Genomic DNA, 21,884 nt, shown 5'->3' with positions numbered 1-21,884 from the left:
GGCTACTTTGCTGCCTCAGGGCCTGGACGGATTGTTGTCATTGATGGGAAAATGAATTCCAGAGTTTATCAGGACATTTTGCAGGAAAACGTACGACCATCTGTCCGCCAACTGAAGCTCCGCAGAGGATGGGTGATGCAACAGGACAATGACCCAAAGCATACAAGTAATTCAAAAAAAACAATGGCTTCAACAGAACAGAATATGCCTTCTGGAGTGGCCCAGTCAGAGTCCTGACCTCAACCCGATTGAAATGCTGTGGCATGACCTTAAGAAAGCGATTCACACCAGATATCCCAAGAATATTTCTACACTGAAACAGTTTTGTGAAGAGGAGTGGTCCAAAATTACTCCAGATCGTTGTGCAGGTCTGATCTGCAACTACATGAAACGTTTCGTTGAGGTTATTGCTGCCAAAGGAGGGTCAACCAGTTATTAAGTCCAAAGGTTCACATACTTTTTCCACCCTGCACTGTGAATGTTTCCATCTTATGTTCAATTAAAACATGACAACAGCTAATGTTTGTGTAGTATTATTTTAAGCAGACTGTGTTTTTCTATTGTTGTGACTTACATGACGTTTAGAGCGCCTTTTATGGCCAATTCATGCAAAACTCCACGTAATCCCAAAGGGTTCACATACTTTTTCTTGCAACTGTAGAAGTTTTAGAAACAGCAAGGTTGTGCTATTTAATCAGTTAATTTTAATGTCCTTTAAAACTACAATAATAGTCTGGTTTTAAAAAGAAACACAAATCAAACTGCTATCGTTTAATGACATACAGTGGCTTTGCTAGTTATTACGCAGTGGATAAAAGTGGGTGAAAGGGCCATAATTATCACCCAAGCCTAAGCATGCAGTGTTGTGGGTGTTAGCTCACGTCACTTCATAATGATGTAAAAGCTTCACTATATTTTATAAAACAAAAATAATGACTTTGGATTTTTAATATGCAGCAAAGGAGCATTCCAGAATTCACCTGTCACTCCACAAACCACTGCAGTCCAGTCAATGTTCTCTGCTAGCTTTGTTGCTTTCACATATACCAGTCACTCAAATGGCTGCTTTCAGAAGGCAAGGTTGGCACAGGGTATGAAATTATCAGGTTAGATCTTGTGGTTTTGCCTGGGAGTTCTGGGTGTCAACAGTCAGTAGATTCAGGAATCTTTGCACACGCATCTCTTTGTGTACACAAAGCTTACTGCTCTCTAAAGAAACAAGAGAGTCCTTTCCATGTGGGCAATGACACCTGTTGAGCACATTATCAGCTTACGGAAAACCTGTTCAGCAGGATTTTAGAAATCAGTGCCAGAAATTCAGTGCCATTGTTTATTGAAGGAACACTCACTGGGGAATTCAATGGGACTTATTTCTGAGTAGATGTGCATAGGGCTCCACAATCAACTTCCCTAAAAGATTGTCTATAAATTGGGGGACACTGATGCATTTTTACTAAATAAACTTTTTATCAAACTATAATACTTGTTTCACAAAGCAGGCAACCTTCAGATGTTTTGGAGTCTAAATCCCATAACAACTGACTTCTGGCTAAGTTGGTAGAGGGTTTTGGGTGCTGCAGTTTAATCAGGAAGTACAAATATGTGCAATTTTAAAACAATTTTTTATGATAGCAATGAATCAGAATGTTTAAGTGACATTATTATTAGAGTGGAGAGGGTGAAACAATTAAAATAATATTTAAATATTATATAAAGCAAATTGGATTTACTGTCTTTGGAATTGCAATTTCCTCCTAAATTTGACATAAAATATGCAATTTTAAAATAATCTGCAGCAGATTTTCCCATTTTCTTTTTCTTTTTCTGCTGACAAAATAAGAAAACTCCTGATCAGGACAAAAGATTCCACTTCATTAGTAATTATTCCTAAAGTTCTATAATTTGTCAAATCTGCATTGGGTAGTTTTTTTAAATCAGAAAAATATTATAATCAAGCTAAGCAGGAAATTAAGATTATAAAATATATAGGTAAAGGTAAAGGTTCCCCCGCACATGCGTGCTAGTCGTTTCCGACTCTAGGGGCCGGTGCTCATCTCCGTTTCATAGCCGAAGAGCCAGCGTTTGTCCGAGGACGTCTCCGTGGTCATGTGGCCAGCATGAATAGACACCAAAGGCGCACGGAACGCTGTTACCTTCCCACCGTAGTGGTCCCTATTTTTCTACTTGCATTTTTACGTGCTTTCGAACTGCTAGGTGGGCAGAAGCTGGGACGAGTAACAGGCGCTTACTCTGTTACGCGGCACTCGGGATTTGACCCGCCAAACTGCCGACCTTCTGATCGACAAGCTCAGCGTCCTAACCCACTGAGCCACCGCGTCCCTTATAAAATATATAGAACGCCTCTAATTTGATTACAAATTTCTTTCTAATGGGAAAATAGTGTGTGACACATGAAATTAGTCTTTACATAAAAAAATTCCCTTCTCATCCCTATGGGTAGCATGGATCTTGTTCAATCTCTGGTTCTGTCAGAGTTTGAGGTCTCTGTGCAGGATTTTAGTTGTTCCTAGCAATGCATTCTTCTGGACAGAGAGCTGTTATGTGGTTCTTGGGATCTGTTGAAGTCACTCTCCCAGCTTAGGGAATCCTAGTCACAGTTCCCACCACTGGCCTTTAGTTTCAACATCCTCTCTAGTTCCTCTTTCACGCTCTGGCACTCCTCCAGTTTCTCATACTTCTTCTTCCTGACACTTGATAGTACCATTCAGTGTATACTGTTCCTCCGACACCCTGCCACTAGTGTTGGACTGTCTCTGAAGCCTATTGCATAATCTATACTTCAGGTCCTGTCTACTGTAATAGAATCCTGGTTCTATGGATCTAGTGCTTAGTGCTTTTTCTTCTGTTGCTTTCAGTGTGTCATGGTTGCTAACATCGGATGTTCTTGCTTGACACAGTGCCTCAATGCTGTCTTTAATCTAGTTCTAGTCACTGGTAGGATTTCACAATGTCTGTCAATGCTGTGAACCTTTGTTTAGCAATCTTTGAGGCTTCAGATGGAGTCAGGTCCTTGTATTTTTTCAGTAGCTGAGTCTTATCCATAATCTTCACACCATTCTTAATTCCAACAGTGGGCTAATCTCTTTCCGAGTTGCTTGGTCTTAGCCTCTAATCTACTTTGGACATGTGTATGTATGTATGTATGTTCTGCTGTTCAGTAACAGTTCATTATTTTGAGTTATGGTGGTAGTTGGGATTTTCAGGAGGGCTCAACTGGCATTTTGTAGCACACTATTTGATGGTATTTCTCCAATGAGTCTTGATAACTAGTGTCAAGGGTTGATTGTAGCTAGTATACCCATGATATTATGCCTTACATCAGCAGCTGTACTCTGTAATAGGGAGAGTGGTATGTCATTCCTGTCAAGCCCTTTGGGCTCGACATTACAGAAGGGACCGGGGGAGCACAAACAGAATTACCCGCCCTGTCCAGCCGCGCCCGAACTCACCAGCTGACCGGCGGGCGAACGCCGAGCCCGCAGCTGCGTCAGCAGCTGAGAGGCGGCCGGAGGGCATTACGAACTGCCGAGACGGGGCCGCGCCGGCAGGAACGGCTTCGAGGCAGCTGGAGAGCACTGAAAACGGCCGAAAGGAGCCCGCTACTGCACGAACAGCTGAGAGGCGGCCGGGAATAACTACGCGCAGCCGCGGGGAGCTCGTGCCGGCACAGAGAGCCGGGAGGCGGTTGGACATGGTTGTTGACGGTCGCGCGGCTCCATCGGCTGCGGGACGGCCAGGGACACCTGCGGCTGGAAACAGCTACAGGTCCTCACGGCGGTCAGCTGTGCGGCGGCTGAGTTCGAGCGTCGGTGACCACGCGGGGCTTGCAAAGCCTTGGCTGCCTCCACCGGCGGTAGCCCAGGGGGCTCTACAATTACGCTCACACGGCGCGGCTGCGGGAACAATACGGGGCGCTGGGATGGTGGAGGGGAGCACAGCGAGGGCTTTCGGTAATGGGGGAGGGGGGTGCTGGGATTGTACCTTTCTTCGGGTTATGTGGTCCACAGTAGCAGGGGAAGAGGTAGGGTGTGGGGTGACGGGATTGGGGCGGGGTATTTACACAGCTCAGGCGGGTGCTGGCCTGCGCGGGGAGAGGGTGGGGTTAATGGGTGGAGCTGTTGCCTAATTATCAGCAGAGTATAAAAGGCGCGTTGGGGGTGAGTAACTCCCAACGCTGACTTTTTTAATGCTTGGAGATCCTGACATTAAAGGTGCTCTCTGCAAGTCATCCGTACTTCGTCGTGATTTTCCTGAGTGTTTGTTATTCCCGGCGGAGACGAGAGTTTGACAATTCCAGCTTCAGATGTTGGTTGCATATCCAATTGTTCTTCTAGGTCTTGAGTCTGGAATGTAGTGTATAGTTGGTCTGTTGTGAGAGCAGCATCTTCTTGACTAAGTAAGTGTTCCAATATTTGAAGGGCTGCCACAAAGAAATGGGGGTCAATCTATTTTCCAAAGCACCAGAGGGAAAGACAGGAAACAATGGATGGAAACTAATCAAGGAGAGAACTAAGGAAAAACTTCTTAACAAAGAGAATTAACCAGTGGAATGGCTTGCTTTCAGAAGTTGTGGGTGCTCCATCACTGGAGGCTTTTAGGAAGAGACTGGACAGCCACTTGTCTGAAATGGTATAGGGTCTCCTACTTAAGCAGGGGGTTGGACTAGAAGACTTCCAAGGTCCCTTCCAACTCTGTTATTCTGTTGTGTTGAACAACATGTTGTTTGACAACTCTCAGTTAATGTGGATGCAGGACTTCTGTCCATCCCTAGTTCTCCGATACGTTTCATATATCCCTCATTAGATTTGTTGTTGTATACTATTCCATCAATTCAAGATTCTTTTAATCTTGTCTATATATGGTTTGTTTCAGCAGCCCACATGTCAACTGATTGTCCTGGTTCTCCAATATTTGATGTGGACATTGTTAATCTGGGTGACATCTGAGTTAGCATGATTTGTGTCACTGTCATATCTGAGGTAGGCATGCAAAGCACTATGGGGTCTTTGCGCAAGGATTCCTAAGACAAGTATCAGCTGAGATTTGAACCCTAGTCACCCTTGTCAAAGACAGTGTGCTAACCACTAATTCAATTGTGTAAGTGTGTTTGTGTATGTAAATCAGGCATTGGGCAAAAATCTTCACAACAAACATAACCTATCCTTATAGTGAAGAGACTTTAAATTGCATAATACCAATGTTTTTCATTTTGAGATGTTGCTTTCATTCTGCTTTTTATATTAAAAAAACAACCTTAATCTTTAGAAGAGTTGAATCAAGATACCCTAAATCAATAAGTAATTGTTTGGTTAAATTGTTAAACATTTCCCACCTCCTGACTGACTATTCAGTTAGAATGCTCTTACTATTTTCTGTATGTCACATTTATAAATAATTCCACAATGAAACTAATTTATGTTTTAACTTTAAGTGGCTACCAAAACAAATCTAATAACATTCTTAATCATTCTTCACTGGAAAGCAAATCTGTTCCCTCCTCTTTTTTTAATGAGGCAGACTCAGAAATTATCACTGATTTCTCAAAAAAAAAAAAAGAGTGAAATAAAAACTGCTTTAAAAAAAACCCAAATGGGAAATTTGTATGTCTAAAATGACATATAAAATAAAAATGAAATTAGCTACAAACGTGATTAACAAAAGGAGCTGAATATACGTTACATAGATCTAGTTGTACCTGGTATCTAAGTGTACCTGTCATCTTTTAGACTAGATTTATTTTTGTTCATTTGTTATTTACCTCCCAATGAAATTTTATTCACGTTTGTATGTGTGTGTGTGTGTATGGAACTCCCCTCTACCTCGCATCAAGAATCCTCCCACGTTCAATGCCGGCTACATCTGTTGCTCTTTCCCATTGTTGAAAATTCCATCCTTAATCCTATTTGACTTTATTCATGCAAAGGTCATCCTGAATTCAACAAATGCAGGAGGGACAGCAAGCACACTGGTGAACACAGCTAAAAAGAAGCTGTGGTAGAACATACAGCTATGGTAGCATGCTGGCACTCCCTCAGGAGCCCTTGACTCCATTATGCTGGCTTCCACCCCTCAAGGCTGAGTTGCTGGAGAAAATGGAGCATAGTTCTTTTGGCATTTTACAAACAAAATTCCTTTAAAAACTGTAGATTCTTCCTGATTTTGGAAGACAGCATTTTTGCTTTTCTTTTTTGCCCCCAAGCAGGAATATAGGTGCTCCTTCTAACTGCTGGCTCTTGCGTATACAAAAGCAAGAAGGCTGCTCACATTTGAAATATTAATTTAACTCTATTGGATTTCAAATACTGATCAGGATGATTTTCAGGCTTGTTACTTCCCCCTGCACAGAAATCTCAAACCCAGACTATGAAATTAATTAATCCTGCTTTAAAAAAAACCGTTCCAAAATAAAATTAAACAAGCTTTCTGCTCCAACTTGGAATTGCTAATTTGTTATTAGATCGATATTTAGAAAAGTGGATGAGAACAGATAACAGCAGAAATTGAGATGTTGGGGGTATCTTGTATTCTCTTTCCTCCTCTATTTTCATTTTTTTTAAAAAAACACATAAATGCATGTATAAACTTATGTTAATAGGTTATTGCTCTTATGAGAACTACCTGACAAATAAAACACTTGAAAAAGAAAACAAAACATTACTACCATTACCGTAATTTCCCAAAGACATTTAACAGTTGTTTTAGAGTGAGTTGAATTAAATATTTGAATTTGTTTATTTAACTTAATTTAACTTATTAATTTGGCTGAAATAGGAAAAATATTTACCCATAAATTATTCTAAAGCAAACAAACCCTGCCAACAGAGAAAAGCCAAACCCAGCCTTCAGGCAAGTGAAGAAACTCTTGAGTGCTTTGCTTACAGAGAAATATTTCACATGGGATGATTTATTGGCAGCTCAAAATGGTTTTAAAATGACAGTACAAGTGTTTAACAGGAATTACTTTAAAAACCCTCTCCCAAAGCTCCTTTTCTGCCATACCATTTAGTTGCTAGATTTATATCCTCTCCTTCCTCCAGGAACTCAAGGTGCCTTGCATAGCGTTACCTCCTCCAAGATTTTCCCTACACTAATCCCATAGGTTAACTTCTAGGGTGGAAAAAAATGGCCTTGGACCTGTAGCTTCCCAATCCTAAGCTAGTACACCAAATGACTCTAATCTAAGATGCACCTTCCAAATGTAGCATCTTAAAAGGTGGGAGCTAAGAAAAACTCTTGGAAATAATCACATTTTGCATCCATCCTGTTCTGTGGGTGAGTAGATGCAATGCCACATTCTGTGTATCTTGTATAAAATTCAAGATAAGAGAAGAGCTTCCAGAAAAATCATAGGCAATTGCATCCTTGTAAACCAGGGGTAGGCAACCTTGGCTCCTACCCCTGTTGTAAACTGATTATTTTCCTCAGGGTTTGTTAGTATGCATGACTTTGTTGCTTTCACTTGTATTCCAACAGAAACACTTGACCAGTGACCAAAAAGCTTTCTAATTTCAGATGCATCCACAGAGACACAAATCCCTTATATATTCTCATAATGTTAAACCCAGTGGCAAAATAATCTCATCCCTCCTGAAGACACATCCAGATGCAGCCACTTCCTCTTCTGCCTTAGTTTCATATACATGCCTTTTCCCCTTTCTTCTGCACGTCTTGCTTTGCTTAAGAAGCAAAGCGAACAGTAAGAAATACATAAGAACGATTTCCAAGATCCACGTGCAAGTTATTCAAATTTGCATTTTAAAATGCATATTGAGAATGATGATTGATCAATAATAAGATTAAAATAAAGCAATTTCCTATCAGCAATATTCCCAGCCTGATTCAAATGATTTGATTTTATTAGAACACTATTTTCTGCTTTAGTCCCCTCATCCTATAGTTTACTTTCTTTCTTCTGGCTTTGGTTGAGTCATTAAGAAGAATAGGAGGGAGAGTTACAAGATCTTAATATGATACTTCTGCAGGTTCCAAAGCTGTGAAATACTTCTTGAAGAGCTTAAAATTGTAATCTCTGGCTAGTAAACTCTAAGACAAAAAGTCTTTGAGACCACTGTGCATTTTAAATGACCTATTTATGTTAACTCCCTTTTTCTAATCCAATTACTTCCAAGTTATAATTTAATGTACAAGAGATGCAGCAGTCAATGGGAAAATAGCAACCCGAAACACACTTATCCAGAACAAGATTCCACTGGGATTTGAACAAGGACTTCAAGCTCATGTTTTGTCCTCAGTTCATGAAATCCTCATTCATAGACTACACAAGGACAGAATATAGTATTGAATATACTTCCTGTTCCTCTGAAGCTTTTATCAAGTGCTATGAGTCATGAAGATTTAAAATCTGCCATCTACTATTGATGACAGGCAACTTGGTAGACAAAATATATATTTTTTTAAATTACCCCATTGGGTAAGCCTTACCGTTCTCCATTTAATGTTGCTATTATTTTCCTGGCTTGCAACAAAAACTGGATAATAGTTTATGTTTTGTCTCTATTATATACATTTGAAATGTCTGTAAAAAACAAAATAAAATTCACGGAATGTAGTGAGGAAGTGGAATAGTAGAGTTAGGAGCATTGTGCTATAGAAGATGATAAAACTTACAATACTGTTCTGGATCCAAGCTTAGGTGAATGGCTCTGTCTAGCTTACAATGTACCTACTAAACAATGTTGGGACCTAGTGAATTAGATGCATCTTTCATGTTAGAAGCACTGATATACTAATGTGACATTCTGACCTAATGTTGCTGCATCTTTTCTTGGAGCAATCAACCAGGGTTAAAAATATCTCAGTAATTTTCCCAGAGAGATAAAGTTTGTAGCAAAATAAACCCTGTCTTTCTATTTGTTGGCTGAGTTAGAAAACTAGCTGGAGCTATCCTTGCCAGTCTCTCATGATCCTCAGCAATGGTCTGGTTCTGAATGGCTAGCCCCCATCATCTTCCCTAAATTACTATCTGCAGATAAACCTAAATATTGTCAAATTCTAATTCTGATGTATGGATTAATTATGCAGTTTTGAGAATTTAAAAGCTAGACTTCAACTTTGCTGAAATGGTTGGCTAATTTTATTATGTTCAAATCAAAGATAATATAATGAGGTCATAATTACACAGATGGGAGCATAGTGACTCACTAGGTTTGAATGCTGGACTGCCAATTGGCAGGCACACGTTTGAGATCCATTGTTGCCACAGGGTGGGGTGAACTCCCATCACACACTCCAGCTCCTGCCGACCCAACAGTTCAAAAATGGGCGACCATGAATAATTGAATGGCTACCACTTTGGTGGGTAACTTCTCAGAGATATGAAAGGAGCCCCCAGCTGGGTGTCCCCTGGGCAATGGTGATGGCACCAGCAAATTCTTTCGCCATGGAAGCACTTCGGTGCTTCTGAGATAGAAAAAAAAATTACACAGGTTGGCATAACCTAGTTGACAATACACATTTCATCTGGTTTAACTTGCTGCTGTCTGAGTGCTAAAGAGAGCAAATTATATTTTGCCAGCAAGCTTCAATAGATATTAAGGTCAACATTCAAAATGCTGGTTATGGCCAGTAGAGCTCTTCATGACTTGGGAACAAGCTATTTGAAAAACCAACCTCTCAGCTTTCTTCTGTAAGAAAAACTGTTCTGTTGGTCAGCAATGGAGGCCTTCAGGCAAGAATTAAAAAAAAGGTCTAGTTTATGACCCTCACTTTCTCTGTCATCTGTCACTTGCCATGGAAGCCAGTCTATGATTATGATTATTATGATTATTTTCAGGTAGCTTTTAAAACTGAAATAGCCTGAATTTAATGGTTGTGGTTTGGGACTTTCTTACTGGTGCATTTTAATTGATATAGAGTATCCATAACTGATGTTTTAACTATGTATGAATTGCTGCAGTCTGAATATAACTTTAAATAATGTCACTAATATTATAAACCTGAAAATATTTTATGTCATTCATAAATTTTATTTTAAAACAAAATATAAAAAATATTTTTATATGGGGAATGGAAGTATTTATATTCCTTGCAGTCATCTGTATTATATTAGATTAGATTATACTATGCTATGCTATGCTGTACTATACTACTACTACTACTAATAATAATAAAGTTGGAAGGGACCTTGGAGGTCATTTAGTCCAACCCCCTGCTCAGGCAGGAAACCCTATACCATTTCAGACAAATGGCTGTCCAGTCTCTTCTTAAAAACCTCCAGTGTTGGAGCATTCACCACCTCTGGAGGCAGGTTGTTCCACTGGTTAATTGTTCTAACTGTCAGGAAGTTTCTCCTTAGTTCTAGGATGCTTCTCTCCTTGACTAGTTTCCATTTGTTGCTTCTTGTCCTGCCTTCAGGCTCTTTGGAAAATAGCTTGACTCCCTCTTCTTTGTGGCAACCCCTGAGATATTGGAACACTGCTATCATGTCACCCCTCACCCTTCTCTTCATTAAACTAGAAGACTCTTTCTAGAGTCTCAACATCTTTTTTACATTGTGGTGACCAAAACTGGATGCAGTATTTCAAGTGTGGCCTTACCAAGGCATTGTAAAGTGGTATTAATACTTCACGTGATCTTGATTCTATCCCTCTGTTAAAGCAGCCTAGCGCTGTGTTGGCTTTTTTGGCAGCTGCAGCACACTGCCGGCTCATATTGAAGTGATTGTCCACTAGGACTCCGAGATCTCTTTCACAGTCTCTACTGTTGAGCAAGGTACCACCTATACTATACCTGTGCATTTGGTTTTTCCTGCCTAAATGTAGAACCTTACTTTTTTCACCATTGAATTTCATTTTGTTAGATAGCGCCCAGTGTTCAAGTCTGTCCAGATCATCCTGTATCTTAACCCTATCAATATATCACTATATTATATTAATTTCCTTGCAGTCATCTGTATCAAAGTGCTAACAACTAGATAAGGATAAGGAACATAAATCCTTCTAGTCTCCACCATTCAGTCAGAACTGAAGTTGCTTCTTCGATGAGAAACAAAACATCTTCAAGACAAAAAACACAGAAAGTCCACTTGCCTTTTGAAAAAGCACCTTTGGGATGACTGATTCAAGGTCATGCTATTGCTTTTGTGTCTAAGGCAGAACTAGAATTCCCAGGTCCCTGGTTTCTAGCCTGATGTCCAAAACACCACACCACACAGGCTTTCATATAATAATACTATAAACAGTAAAAACCAACCAACCTCAGCAAGCTGTTCCAAAGGAGGGAGACCCAGAAGGAAAGCTTGCTCTGATGAATACCAGAGAGGTGCAATGCCAATAAGAGGTAGATGCAATCTGAACCATTTTTCAAGAATGTGTAGCCCTAGTATCTAATATAAGTTGAAATAGGAGAGCCAAGTTAGTTTATGGTAGCCAAACAAGGACAAAGTAATATCAGAGCATTTCAACCACTCAGGACACTGTACTGTATTGGAAATTGAAATTATAAGCGTTAAAATTCAGGTAATCTCAAAAGGTCTTGAGAAAGACAATAGTTTCTAATACATTACAACTGTGACGGTACTTCTAATATGTCTCACATGTATACATCATTTCCATAACCAACCTGTCTTCCTCTCCCTTTCCATCTCCTACCTCATCCCAATTTAATTTTAGCCACTTTACGCACCCAGTGAAATGAGCTGCACCTCATGAAAGCTCTGAATCAGAAATGGTAACTAGAAAACTATGATAAATGTTCAGAGTAAATACATCTCTTAATATTTGGTGATGAAGAATGATCAATTGTAGCCAAGTATTATTTAAATCCCTCTGAAAATTGTGTTTAAATTTATCTTACACAAATGAAAAAAAAAATACTGTTTGGTGGAGTCCTCAAAAAATGGCACACTGGGGTGATGCTTTGGCTGCTCCCCAGATTTGAACAGAAGCAACCAGGAATGACCAAAGATGACTCTTGGGTGATCATGTACTTGCCTGAGAAGAAGCATATAAATGGTTCCATTTCCTGGTAAGAGCGATTGGAGGGTTGAGTCTCCATCTTTTCCTGTGGTGGAAGTACGCCTTAGTTTTAAGCATCAGGTTTTGAACTTTTTTCTCTTTTGACTTCTTTAATTAAACATCCGGTTTTATACCCCCTTGCTGGTCTGTGATTTTTTTTTTTTACCCTTTTTTACTGCTTAGCTCTGGAGTTATAAAAAACTTCCGTTTTTGCCACAGCACAAAGATTTTCTCCTTAGTAGTGAAAGTGATTTGATTTGATTTACATTTGCATCAGATTTCTACTGCAAGGATTTTGTATTGCAGTAGTTTTTTTTAAAAAAAAACCTTGCTGTTTTACTTTTTGTTTGTATATATTTCTGGTCTTTTTTTCTGTTTCTAAAGAGATGGGGATTTTCCCCTTCGTTTTCTATTTACTCTCTATCATGGAAAACATTATCTTCTGATCAGCAATTGCTGTGAGGATATTCGTAACAGAGAACTATGATTTGGGGACCCCTTCATGGATTACTGCCTTGTCGTGGCGAAGGGGCTTGCGTAATTCAATGAAGCTATGAGCTATGCCGTGTTGGGCCACCCAAGACGGACAGGTCATAGCAGAGAGTTCTGACAAAACGTGATCCACTGGAGAAGGAAATGGCAAACCACTCCAGTATCTTTGCCATGAAAACCCTATGGACAGTACCAAAAGGCAAAACGATATGACGCTGGAAGATGAGCCCCTCAGGTCGGAAGGCGTCCAATATGCTACTGGGGAAGAGCAGAGGGCTAGTACTAGTAGCGCCAGAAAGAATGAAGCGACTGGGCCAAAGCCGAAAGGACGCTCAGCTGTGGATATGTCTGGTGGTGAAAGGAAAGTCCGATGCTGTAAAGATTTTTTCTCCATAGGAACCTGGAATGTAAGATCCATGAATCAAGGAAAGCTGGACGTGGTCAAACAAGAGATGACAAGACTGAACATCGACATCTTAGGTATCAGTGAACTAAAATGGACAGGAATGGGTGAATTTAATTCAGATGACCATCAGGTATACTACTGCGGGCAAGAATCCCTCAGAAGAAATGGAGTAGCCTTCATAGTCAATAAAAGAGTAGGAAAAGCAATACTGGGATACAATCCTCAAAATGACAGAATGATCTCAGTTCGAATCCAAGGCAAACCATTCAATATCACTGTAGTCCAAGTCTATGCCCCAACCACCAGTGCTGAAGAGGATGAAATTGACCGGTTCTATGAAGCCCTACAGCACCTTATAGAACTAACACCAAAAAATGATGTCCTTATCATCATGGGGGATTGGAATGCTAAAGTAGGAAGCCAAAATATAACCGGAATAACAGGCAAGTTTGGCCTTGGAGTACAAAATGAAGCAGGGCACAGGCTGATAGAATTTTGTCAAGAGAATACGATGATCATAGCAAACACTCTATGGACATCACCAGACGGTCAACACATAAATCAGATTGACTATGTGCTCTGCAGCCAAAGATGGAGAAGCTCTATACAGTCAGTAAAAACAAGACCAGGAGCTGACTGTGGCTCAGACCATGAGCTTCTCATTGCAAAGTTTAGGCTTAAACTGAAGAAAGTAGGGAAAAGCACTAGGCCACTCAGGTATGAATTAAATCATATCCCTGTTGAATATACAGTAGAGGTGACAAATAGATTTAAGGAATTAGATCTGATAGACAGAGTGCCTGAAGAACTATGGACAGAGGTTTGCAACATTGTATAACAGGTAGCAACCAAAACCATCCCAAAGAAAAAGAAATGCAAGAAAGCAAAATGGCTGTCTGAGGAAGCTTTGCAAATAGCTGAGGAAAGGAGGGAAGCGAAAGGCAGGGGAGAAAAAGATACGCCCAATTGAATGCAGAATTCCAGAGAATTCTAGAAGAGATAAGAATGCCTTCTTAAATGAACAATGCAAAGAAATAGAAGAAAACAATAGAATAGGGAGGACCAGAGATCTTTTCAAGAAAATTGGAGAGATGAAGGGAACGTTTAATGCAAAAATGGGCATGATAAAGGACCAAACTGGCAGGGACCTAACAGAGGCAGAAGAGATTAAGAAGAGGTGGAAAAATTGTACAGAAGAACTATACAAGAATGAGCTTAATGTCCCTGATGAGGTGACAATGAGGTGGTCACTGACCTCGAGCCAGACATCCTAGAATGTGAAGTGAAGTGGGCCTTAGAAAAGCTGAGCATCAACAAAGCTAGTGGAGGTGACAGTATTCCAGCTGAGATATTCAAAATCTTAAAAGACGATGCAGTAAAAGTGCTACACTCAATTTGCCAGCAAATTTGGAAAACTCAACAGTGGCCACAGGATTGGAAAAGATCAGTTTACATTCCAATTCCAAAGAAAGACAGTGCCAAAGAATGTTCAAACTATCGTACCATTGCACTCATTTCTCATGCTAGTGAAGTTATGCTTAAAATCCTACAAGCTAGACTCCAGCAGTATGTGGATCGAGAACTACCAGAAGTACAGGCAGGATTTCGAAGAGGCAGAGGAACTAGAGATCAAATATGCAGAGCACATCATGAGAAAAGCAGGGCTAGATGAATCAAAAGTTGGAATTAAGATTGCCGGAAGAAACATCAACAACCTAAGATACGCAGATGATACCACTCTCATGGCAGAAAGTGAAGAAGAACTAAAGAGCCTCTTGTTATGGGTGAAGGAGAGTGCAAAACCTGGGTTGAAACTTAACATTAAGAAAACCAAGATCATGGCATCCGGCCCTCTCAATTCCTGGCAAATAGATGGGGAAGAAATGGAGGTAGTGACAGGTTTTATTTTCCTGGGCTCCCAGATCACTGCAGATGGGGACTGTAGCCAAGAAATTAAAAGATGCTTGCTCCTCGGGAGGAAAGCCATGGCAAATCTAGACAACACACTAAAAAGCAGAGACATCACCCTCTCAACAAAAGTGCACATAGTCAAGACTATGGCCTTTCCAGTTGCAATGTATGGCAGTGAAAGTTGGACCATAAAAAAGGCTGAGCGCCAAAGAATTGAGGCCTTTGAACTATGGTGCTGGAGAAGACTCCTGTGAGTCCCTTGGACTGCAAGGCGATCAAACCAGTCAGTCCTAGAGGAGATCAACCCTGACTGCTCTTCAGAAGGCCAGATCCTGAAGCTAAAACTCAAATACTTTGGCCACCTAATGAGAAGGAAGGACTCACTGGAGAAGAGCCTAATGCTAGGAAAGATTTGAGGGCAATAGAAGAAGGGGACGACAGAGAATGAGGTGGCTGGATGGAGTCACTGAAGCAGTAGGCGTGAGCTTAAATGGACTCCAGAAGATGGTAGAGGACAGGAAGGCCTGGAGGAATGTTGTCCATAGGGTCGCGATGGGTCGGACACGACTTTGCAGTTAACAACAACAAAATGATTTTGGGAAATGAGATGCAATTGTTCAGAAAGATCCCAGTTATAATTTTAAGGAAAAGTTTTATTATTAAGAATTAATGGAAGATATTTGATCCTGGACAGATCAGAGATAATGACTTCTGTGTTTTATGGTAGATTAGAAGCCGTTGTGGACTTTTTGTGTGTGAAATACAGTATTAGATTGTTAACAGAGGGCTGTGAAGTTTAGTTTTGTTGTTGGGTTTACCTGTTAACTGTTTTTTTTAACAGTAAATAGAAGGATAAGTCAAATTATCTGGGCAAATTGAGCTGTAGAAGTTTATAAAGTGTAGATCTGCTTCGCAAGGGGGGAAACCATTATTGTTGAAATATATTTATCAGTATTTAATTGGTGGGGACAATATATGTGTATGTTTTTATGCACTTTTTTGTCTTATTTAGTTTTTGGTTTGTTGTTATTTCCCCCTTTTTCTGTTGAAATTTGTATTTTAACTTTGGAAATAAAATAATAAATATTAAAAAATTACAACTGAGAAAACCAAACATGGACAGTTTAAGACCTGCCCATACACTTGCTGAATTTAAGAAATGTTTGTTTTTTCTTTTAAAAGAATTTTTTTTCTGCCACCCACGGTTTTTTTAAAAAAATGTATTGAAATCAAATGGGATGCTTTAATCACCTTGAAGTTATGATGACTTTATAAGACAGTTGCAAGTCTTTGATGATTGGTATCTCTCTTATTTTTCAAAGTATACCATATTTCCAGATTGATGATCTGATAACTTTATGAACTTCTAAAAACTTCTAAAACAGCTGCGGATAGGAAAGTATTACAGAGGGTGGTGAGCACAGCACAAAACATCGTGGGCTGTGCCCTGACACCACTGGATGGCATTGCCAGGGCTCGCTGCCTTGGAAGAGTGAGGAAAATTCTCAGGGATGACTCACGCCCTGGTTGGTACCTCTTTACTCTCCTACCATTGGGTAGGGGATGTAGGAGTATAGCCAGCCATACCAACAGGCTGAAGAACAGCTTCTATCCATGGGCTGTCAGGCTCTTGAACGGGAAATAACTTTATGTACGATTGACTTGAGAGGCCGGTGTGTTGTGCAATTAGCTCACATGGTATAACAAGGTGGATTTGTTGTCACTGTGAGTTGTGCTGGTGGGGGGCACAAAGGGAGGCTCAGCCAATCTCAATGTATACATGGTTGTACTTTGACAATAAAGGTTCATTCATTCATTCATTCTTGTTAGATTTCACATTAATATGAACCATAGCTTCAATTGTAAAAGAAATTTAAATCTTGTTATATTACGTTAAATTAAAACCACATAATCTGACCACAACAATTTAATTTCTTTGGTAAAAAATAATTTAAAAATCTCCAGCAATAATAATGACGTTATCCTAAGACAATTTTTATAAGATTTTTTTTATCACAGAATGTTTTTAACTTAATGGCAAACTTTACTAGTAATATTAAATGTTGTATTACTTTACAAATTTGCTTTCTTATCTTGCATGTACTATAGAACATTTTATTTCTCATACAAATCAGTAGGATGTTCCTTCTTTTGAATTTGCTTATTAAAAGTTATAATTAAACTTTGATGAACATGTGTGATAAAGAGCTGCCATTTCCAAAAACATAAAGCAACCTTAAAGAGTGCATAGAAAAGTTGTACTGGACTTCATTTAGATTTCTTTAGATTTCTTTCTCACAAAATATTTGAAGAGTTAACTTACCTTTAAAGAAGAGCAGCATAAATAAAACATTAAATTGATGAGCAAGAAGAAAAATCAAACTAAATCAAGCTAAAAAAAATCAAACTGAGACAAAACACATTTGTTTGTTAATCTAAATCAAAAACCAAGTAACACGCTTCAGACTTATCACAGAAACTCTACTGCAAAGAAACCTAAGCTTACGTGTTCAAATATAGCAAATTTTAAAAGTGCAATTCTACATTCTGGTTTCCAGGACTCTTTTCTCTGTATTTTTGTCCTGCTGATAAAAAAACACAACACTTCCCGGGGAAGCTCCTGGTATCAAACTCTTTCTACCTTGTTTAAGAGAATTGAGGGCCTCGAGGGACAGGGATTCATCAGCAACTCTTCTGCCTAATTAAGTAGCAGTTTGACAGATGTGACAAGGACTCCCATTCAGCTCTTAACTGAAACAATGATATCTAAAATACACCACTCTTAAAAACAGCTACAGGTTTTTAAAAAGGGTCTGGAAGACATGGCGAAAGTTATTTCCCCCCCCTCTCCTTTTCTGCCTTAAAATGAAAAGTACAATCATGCAAGGAAGTTTCAAAACAGTAGATTACAGAGAAAAGGTTAGGTCTAAGGAAAATAATGGTATTTTGGTGCTATTTATTCATTTCTTGCAATATTACTGCATGCAATTTGCGCTTTAGGCTGGTAAGTTACAAATCGAAGATAGAACTACTAAGCTTGTTGTGTTTTTTCTTGTTATTTAAGAAACTTTTAAGCATTAATTAATACACTTAAGGTCTAGCGAATTCACGGAAGAGAAGAAACAGAAGCACACCATTTTGTTCAAAAAGAATGAATCATCATACTGCAGACAGGCTGAATTAGAATTAAAGGAAAACATTTAAAGTTTTTTAAAAATGGTTTTATCTAGGAAAAGAGCAAGCTTATCTAAGGTAAGAAAAATATGAAGAGAGAATTATTGAATGGGTTGGATGCAGACTTTGATTCTCCTGGCATGACCATCGCTAAAGCAGAATTCTCCTGGGGGAAGTTTCCATTGGGAAGCCTATGCTTCCTAAATCTCCCCCCAAATAGGAGAGGGCTGTCAAAGTTGTCTCCTTCCCTTCTGCTCAGATAATTCCTATGCTAATTCTAAGGTTTTCCACAGATTGGAGCCCTTACATTTGAAGGACAAAGTCCAGATCAAATCCAATGTTATGCTATAGGCAAAATTCCAAGTTATTTAACAATTTTGATTCTGCAACTGACAGTTAACAGAATAACAGAGTTGGAAGGGACCTTAGATGTCTTCCGGTCCAACCCCTTAGTCAGGCAGAAAATCCTATAATATTTCAGACAAATGGCTGTCCAGTCTCTTCTTAAAAACTGTCAGTGTTGGAGCATTCACAACTTCTGGAGGCAGGTTGTTCCACTGGTTAATTGTTCTAACTGTTCTCCTTAGTTCTAGGTTGCTTCTCTCCTTGATTAGTTTCCATCTGTTACTTCTTGTACTGCCTTCAGGTGCTTTGGAGAATAGCTTGACTCCCTCTTCTTTCTGGCAATCCCTGAGATAATGGAACACTGCTATCATGTCACCCCTCTTCCTTCTCTTCATTAAGACTAGACATACCCAATTCCAGCAACTATTCTTCATATATTTTAGCCTCCAGTCTCCTAATCATCTTTGTTTTCTTCTCTGCACTCTTTCTAGAGCAGGGGTTCCTAACTGGGGATGCGAGAAGATATTCCAGGGGGTGTGAAAACTTGGGTTTTCAAAATTATAGCGTATATGCATAATTCGTTGCTGTTATTTCAAACTTTTGTAAGGAATGTGAGAATATATCAGAAGCATTCTAGAAAAGGTGGGGAGCCACTGTTCTAGAGTCTCAACATCTTTTTTTTACATCGTGGTGATTAAACCGGATGCAGTATTCCAAGTGTAGTCTTACCAAGCCATTATAAAGTGGAGTTAACATTTCATGTGATCTTGATTCTATCCCTTTGTTAATGCAACCTAGAACTGTGTTGCCTTTTTTGGCAGCTGAAGCACACTGCTGGCTCATATTTAACTGCTTTTTCTGTAGAACCTTACTTTTTTCACTACTGAATTTCATTTTATTAGATAGTGCCCAATGTTCAAGTCTGTATGTTCAAGTTGTATGTAAACTATCTCCAATTTTGTTGCTGTTTGTTAACAACTTTTCGAACACGAATGCATCAATATTTCTTAAAATTATGATACGTGAAAACTAAATTTACTTCTCCAATATGATATGCTTCAGATGATAGTAATTTCTTACACCTGGGAACACTGGTTATTTTTCCTTGCTCTGAAAGTCCATTCATTTGTGAAAAACCAAACAATTTTTTTAAATGGTTACAAGAGTAATCTTGAATAATTTTACTTGGAAGTAAAATACTTTGCTCAGTGGGATTTAATCTTTGGTTAGCCTACATAAGATTACAGTCATCATGCTTCAAATTCTGAGCTGTATAATCTGCATTTCATTGCATTTCTTCAAGATATTGTCATTTATTTCGAAGAGTTTAATGCTGTTTTCAAGATTTATAATCGAATAAAATAAAAATTCCAGTACATTTTGTACTTTGTGCCTAGAGCTGATGGCAATGCATGCATGCACACACACACACACACACACACACACATACACACACACATGAAATAGTGTGGGAGGCAAGTATTAAGGGGCAAAATCTTGCTTCTGCCTACTGTGAATGAAATAAGTGAAGATAAGTGGAGGATGTATAGCCAAAGCTGCATGCATTAACCGAGAAGGTTGCCAATATGTGCAACAGAAGAAGAGGGATTTCAACTTTTAGCAAAGACTTCTGACAAGGTAGTACACACCTTAGGAGAAGAGGAAAGCTCTTTCACTGCATGAATAGCTGACATGTTCTCACTTGCTTCTCTTTCTACCTTGGATGAGAGAATTGGTGGTTCCGGAGCTTTTCTTTTCATCTTCCTTTCTGTTTCTTTCACTGAAGTAACTTGATCATTTAAAGCAGAACTTGCTTTGGGTTCATAAAAGGGATTGGATCTAATTGAAAGAAGGGAAACAAATTTATTTGCTATCTCAGTATTTTTAGTGCCAATCCTGAAAGTATTTCCTTTGTACTAAATAGCAACCGATGTAGTTTACTTTTTTTAAAAAAAAACACATAGAGACAAAAGACCTGCTCTTTATGCTACTAATTTCCCTGCCCCGAATAAACAGATGAATGACGTGTTGTGCAGCTAGGTACAAATAATGCCTTAGGTCAAGAAATCTGTAGTCACCATTTTTTAAAAACTTTATTAGGAGTAAAATGGGCCCATAGAGGCCTTATATATATATATATATATATTAAATATTACCTCTTGTTTCCGAAGACTGAGATTTAACTCAGCAAAAATAATATTTTCAAACTCTTCATTTTATTTGTATAGTAACAATCAAGATAATATAAACTGATAATGCTGACTATACTGACATAAAACCTCTTATTTTGCCCAAATTCTTATATACTTTTCATACTTTAAATGTGGTCTAACGTACAAAACCTGTGAAAGGAAAAGCAAGATCGGAATGATTTTTCAAATTTAGCAAGTTAGCTACTCTTTAGCAATTTGACAAGGAAAACAATTTATATATACAGTCTATAATTTTTTAGAGATTGGAGATATAGCAAATAGTGTTTGCTGGAACTGTCAGTCGTCTTAAGCAAGAAAAGAAATAAATAAAAAAAAGCTTTATGAAGTGATATTCCCTACTTGTTCACAACTCATTCTGTTATAACCCAGAGAGAAGCATATTTGACATACTTAATAATTTCATGAATTATCACATTTTTGCATCAAAATTCTTGAATACAATAAAATAAAAATTAGTTTTGTTTTTCTCCACGTTTGATTTTGAATCAAGTTATAAAAGTCTAGCTTAGAATATTGATAAATGCTCCCAAATACATATCCGAAAAGAAAGAGGAAGCTATTAAATCTGTAGAAATTACGCTTTTTCTTCCTGAACAAGTTGGTACATTCCAGACAAAACACTGGCTTGCAGCTGTTGTCCATGCTTATTTCTTATGATATCCTGTAAGGTCCAGAGAGGATCCAGAAGCATTCTTTGGAATTAAAGACAATACTGGTGGCTTGTACTTTGCTTTCAAGCATAGAGATAGATAGATAGATAGATAGATAGATAGATAGATAGATAGATAGATAGATAGATAGATAGATAGATAGATAGATAGATAGATAGATAGATAGATAGATAGATAGATAGGCTGGCATCCAGGCAGGCAAGCAGGCAAGCAGACAGACAAACAAAATTAAAAAGCCAGGTTGAAGAAGTCTGGCAGGTGCCAAGGAAGGGTCTGAAAGCACATTGTGTCCCTGCCAGAGACTCCAGATAGTCAGCATTTCTGAATTTGGATTTAAATCTTGCTGTATTTATAGAAAAGCTCTTGAAGTAGACTAAGCTTCTGCAAACAAAAAACAAAAAGGTCATTTTGATGCATTATCCCGTCCCTCCACTCATGCAAATCTGGTCCAGAGAACTGAGAACTTTCTAGAAAATTATTTCAGTAGCCTCACTGTTTTGGGAGAGGTTTTAGTAACATCTCTATAAAAGGTCATTTGGAATTTTATTTTCAGAGCGTTTTGAACAATTTATATGAATCTAAAAGTGTATCCTCCTTTAATGATATATTTCAACTTTATGGAATTCCATTTTCAAAAGATCCACATGCTGCTAAATACATTCACGGAGATCTTGGC

General features: G+C 38.7%; 1 protein-coding gene across 8 annotated transcripts in view; it reads right to left on the bottom strand.

Moving 5' to 3' along the window:
- EHBP1 (EH domain binding protein 1) overlaps positions 1-21,884 on the bottom strand; it is a 304,632-nt gene that overhangs the window by 141,677 nt on the left and 141,071 nt on the right. For all 8 annotated transcript variants that reach the window (XM_081344185.1, XM_081344189.1, XM_081344187.1 and 5 more), the window contains one exon: positions 19,974-20,163. In XM_081344185.1, the coding sequence (XP_081200311.1) occupies positions 19,974-20,163 (190 nt within the window). The remainder of the gene's footprint in view (positions 1-19,973; positions 20,164-21,884) is intronic.

This window comes from Vipera berus (assembly GCF_964194415.1).
Source record: "Vipera berus genome assembly, chromosome: 1".
NCBI classification, from domain to species: Eukaryota; Metazoa; Chordata; class Lepidosauria; order Squamata; family Viperidae; genus Vipera; species Vipera berus.
The sequence above is the reverse complement of the archived record's forward strand: the minus strand, read 5'-3'. Positions and strand labels throughout refer to the sequence as shown.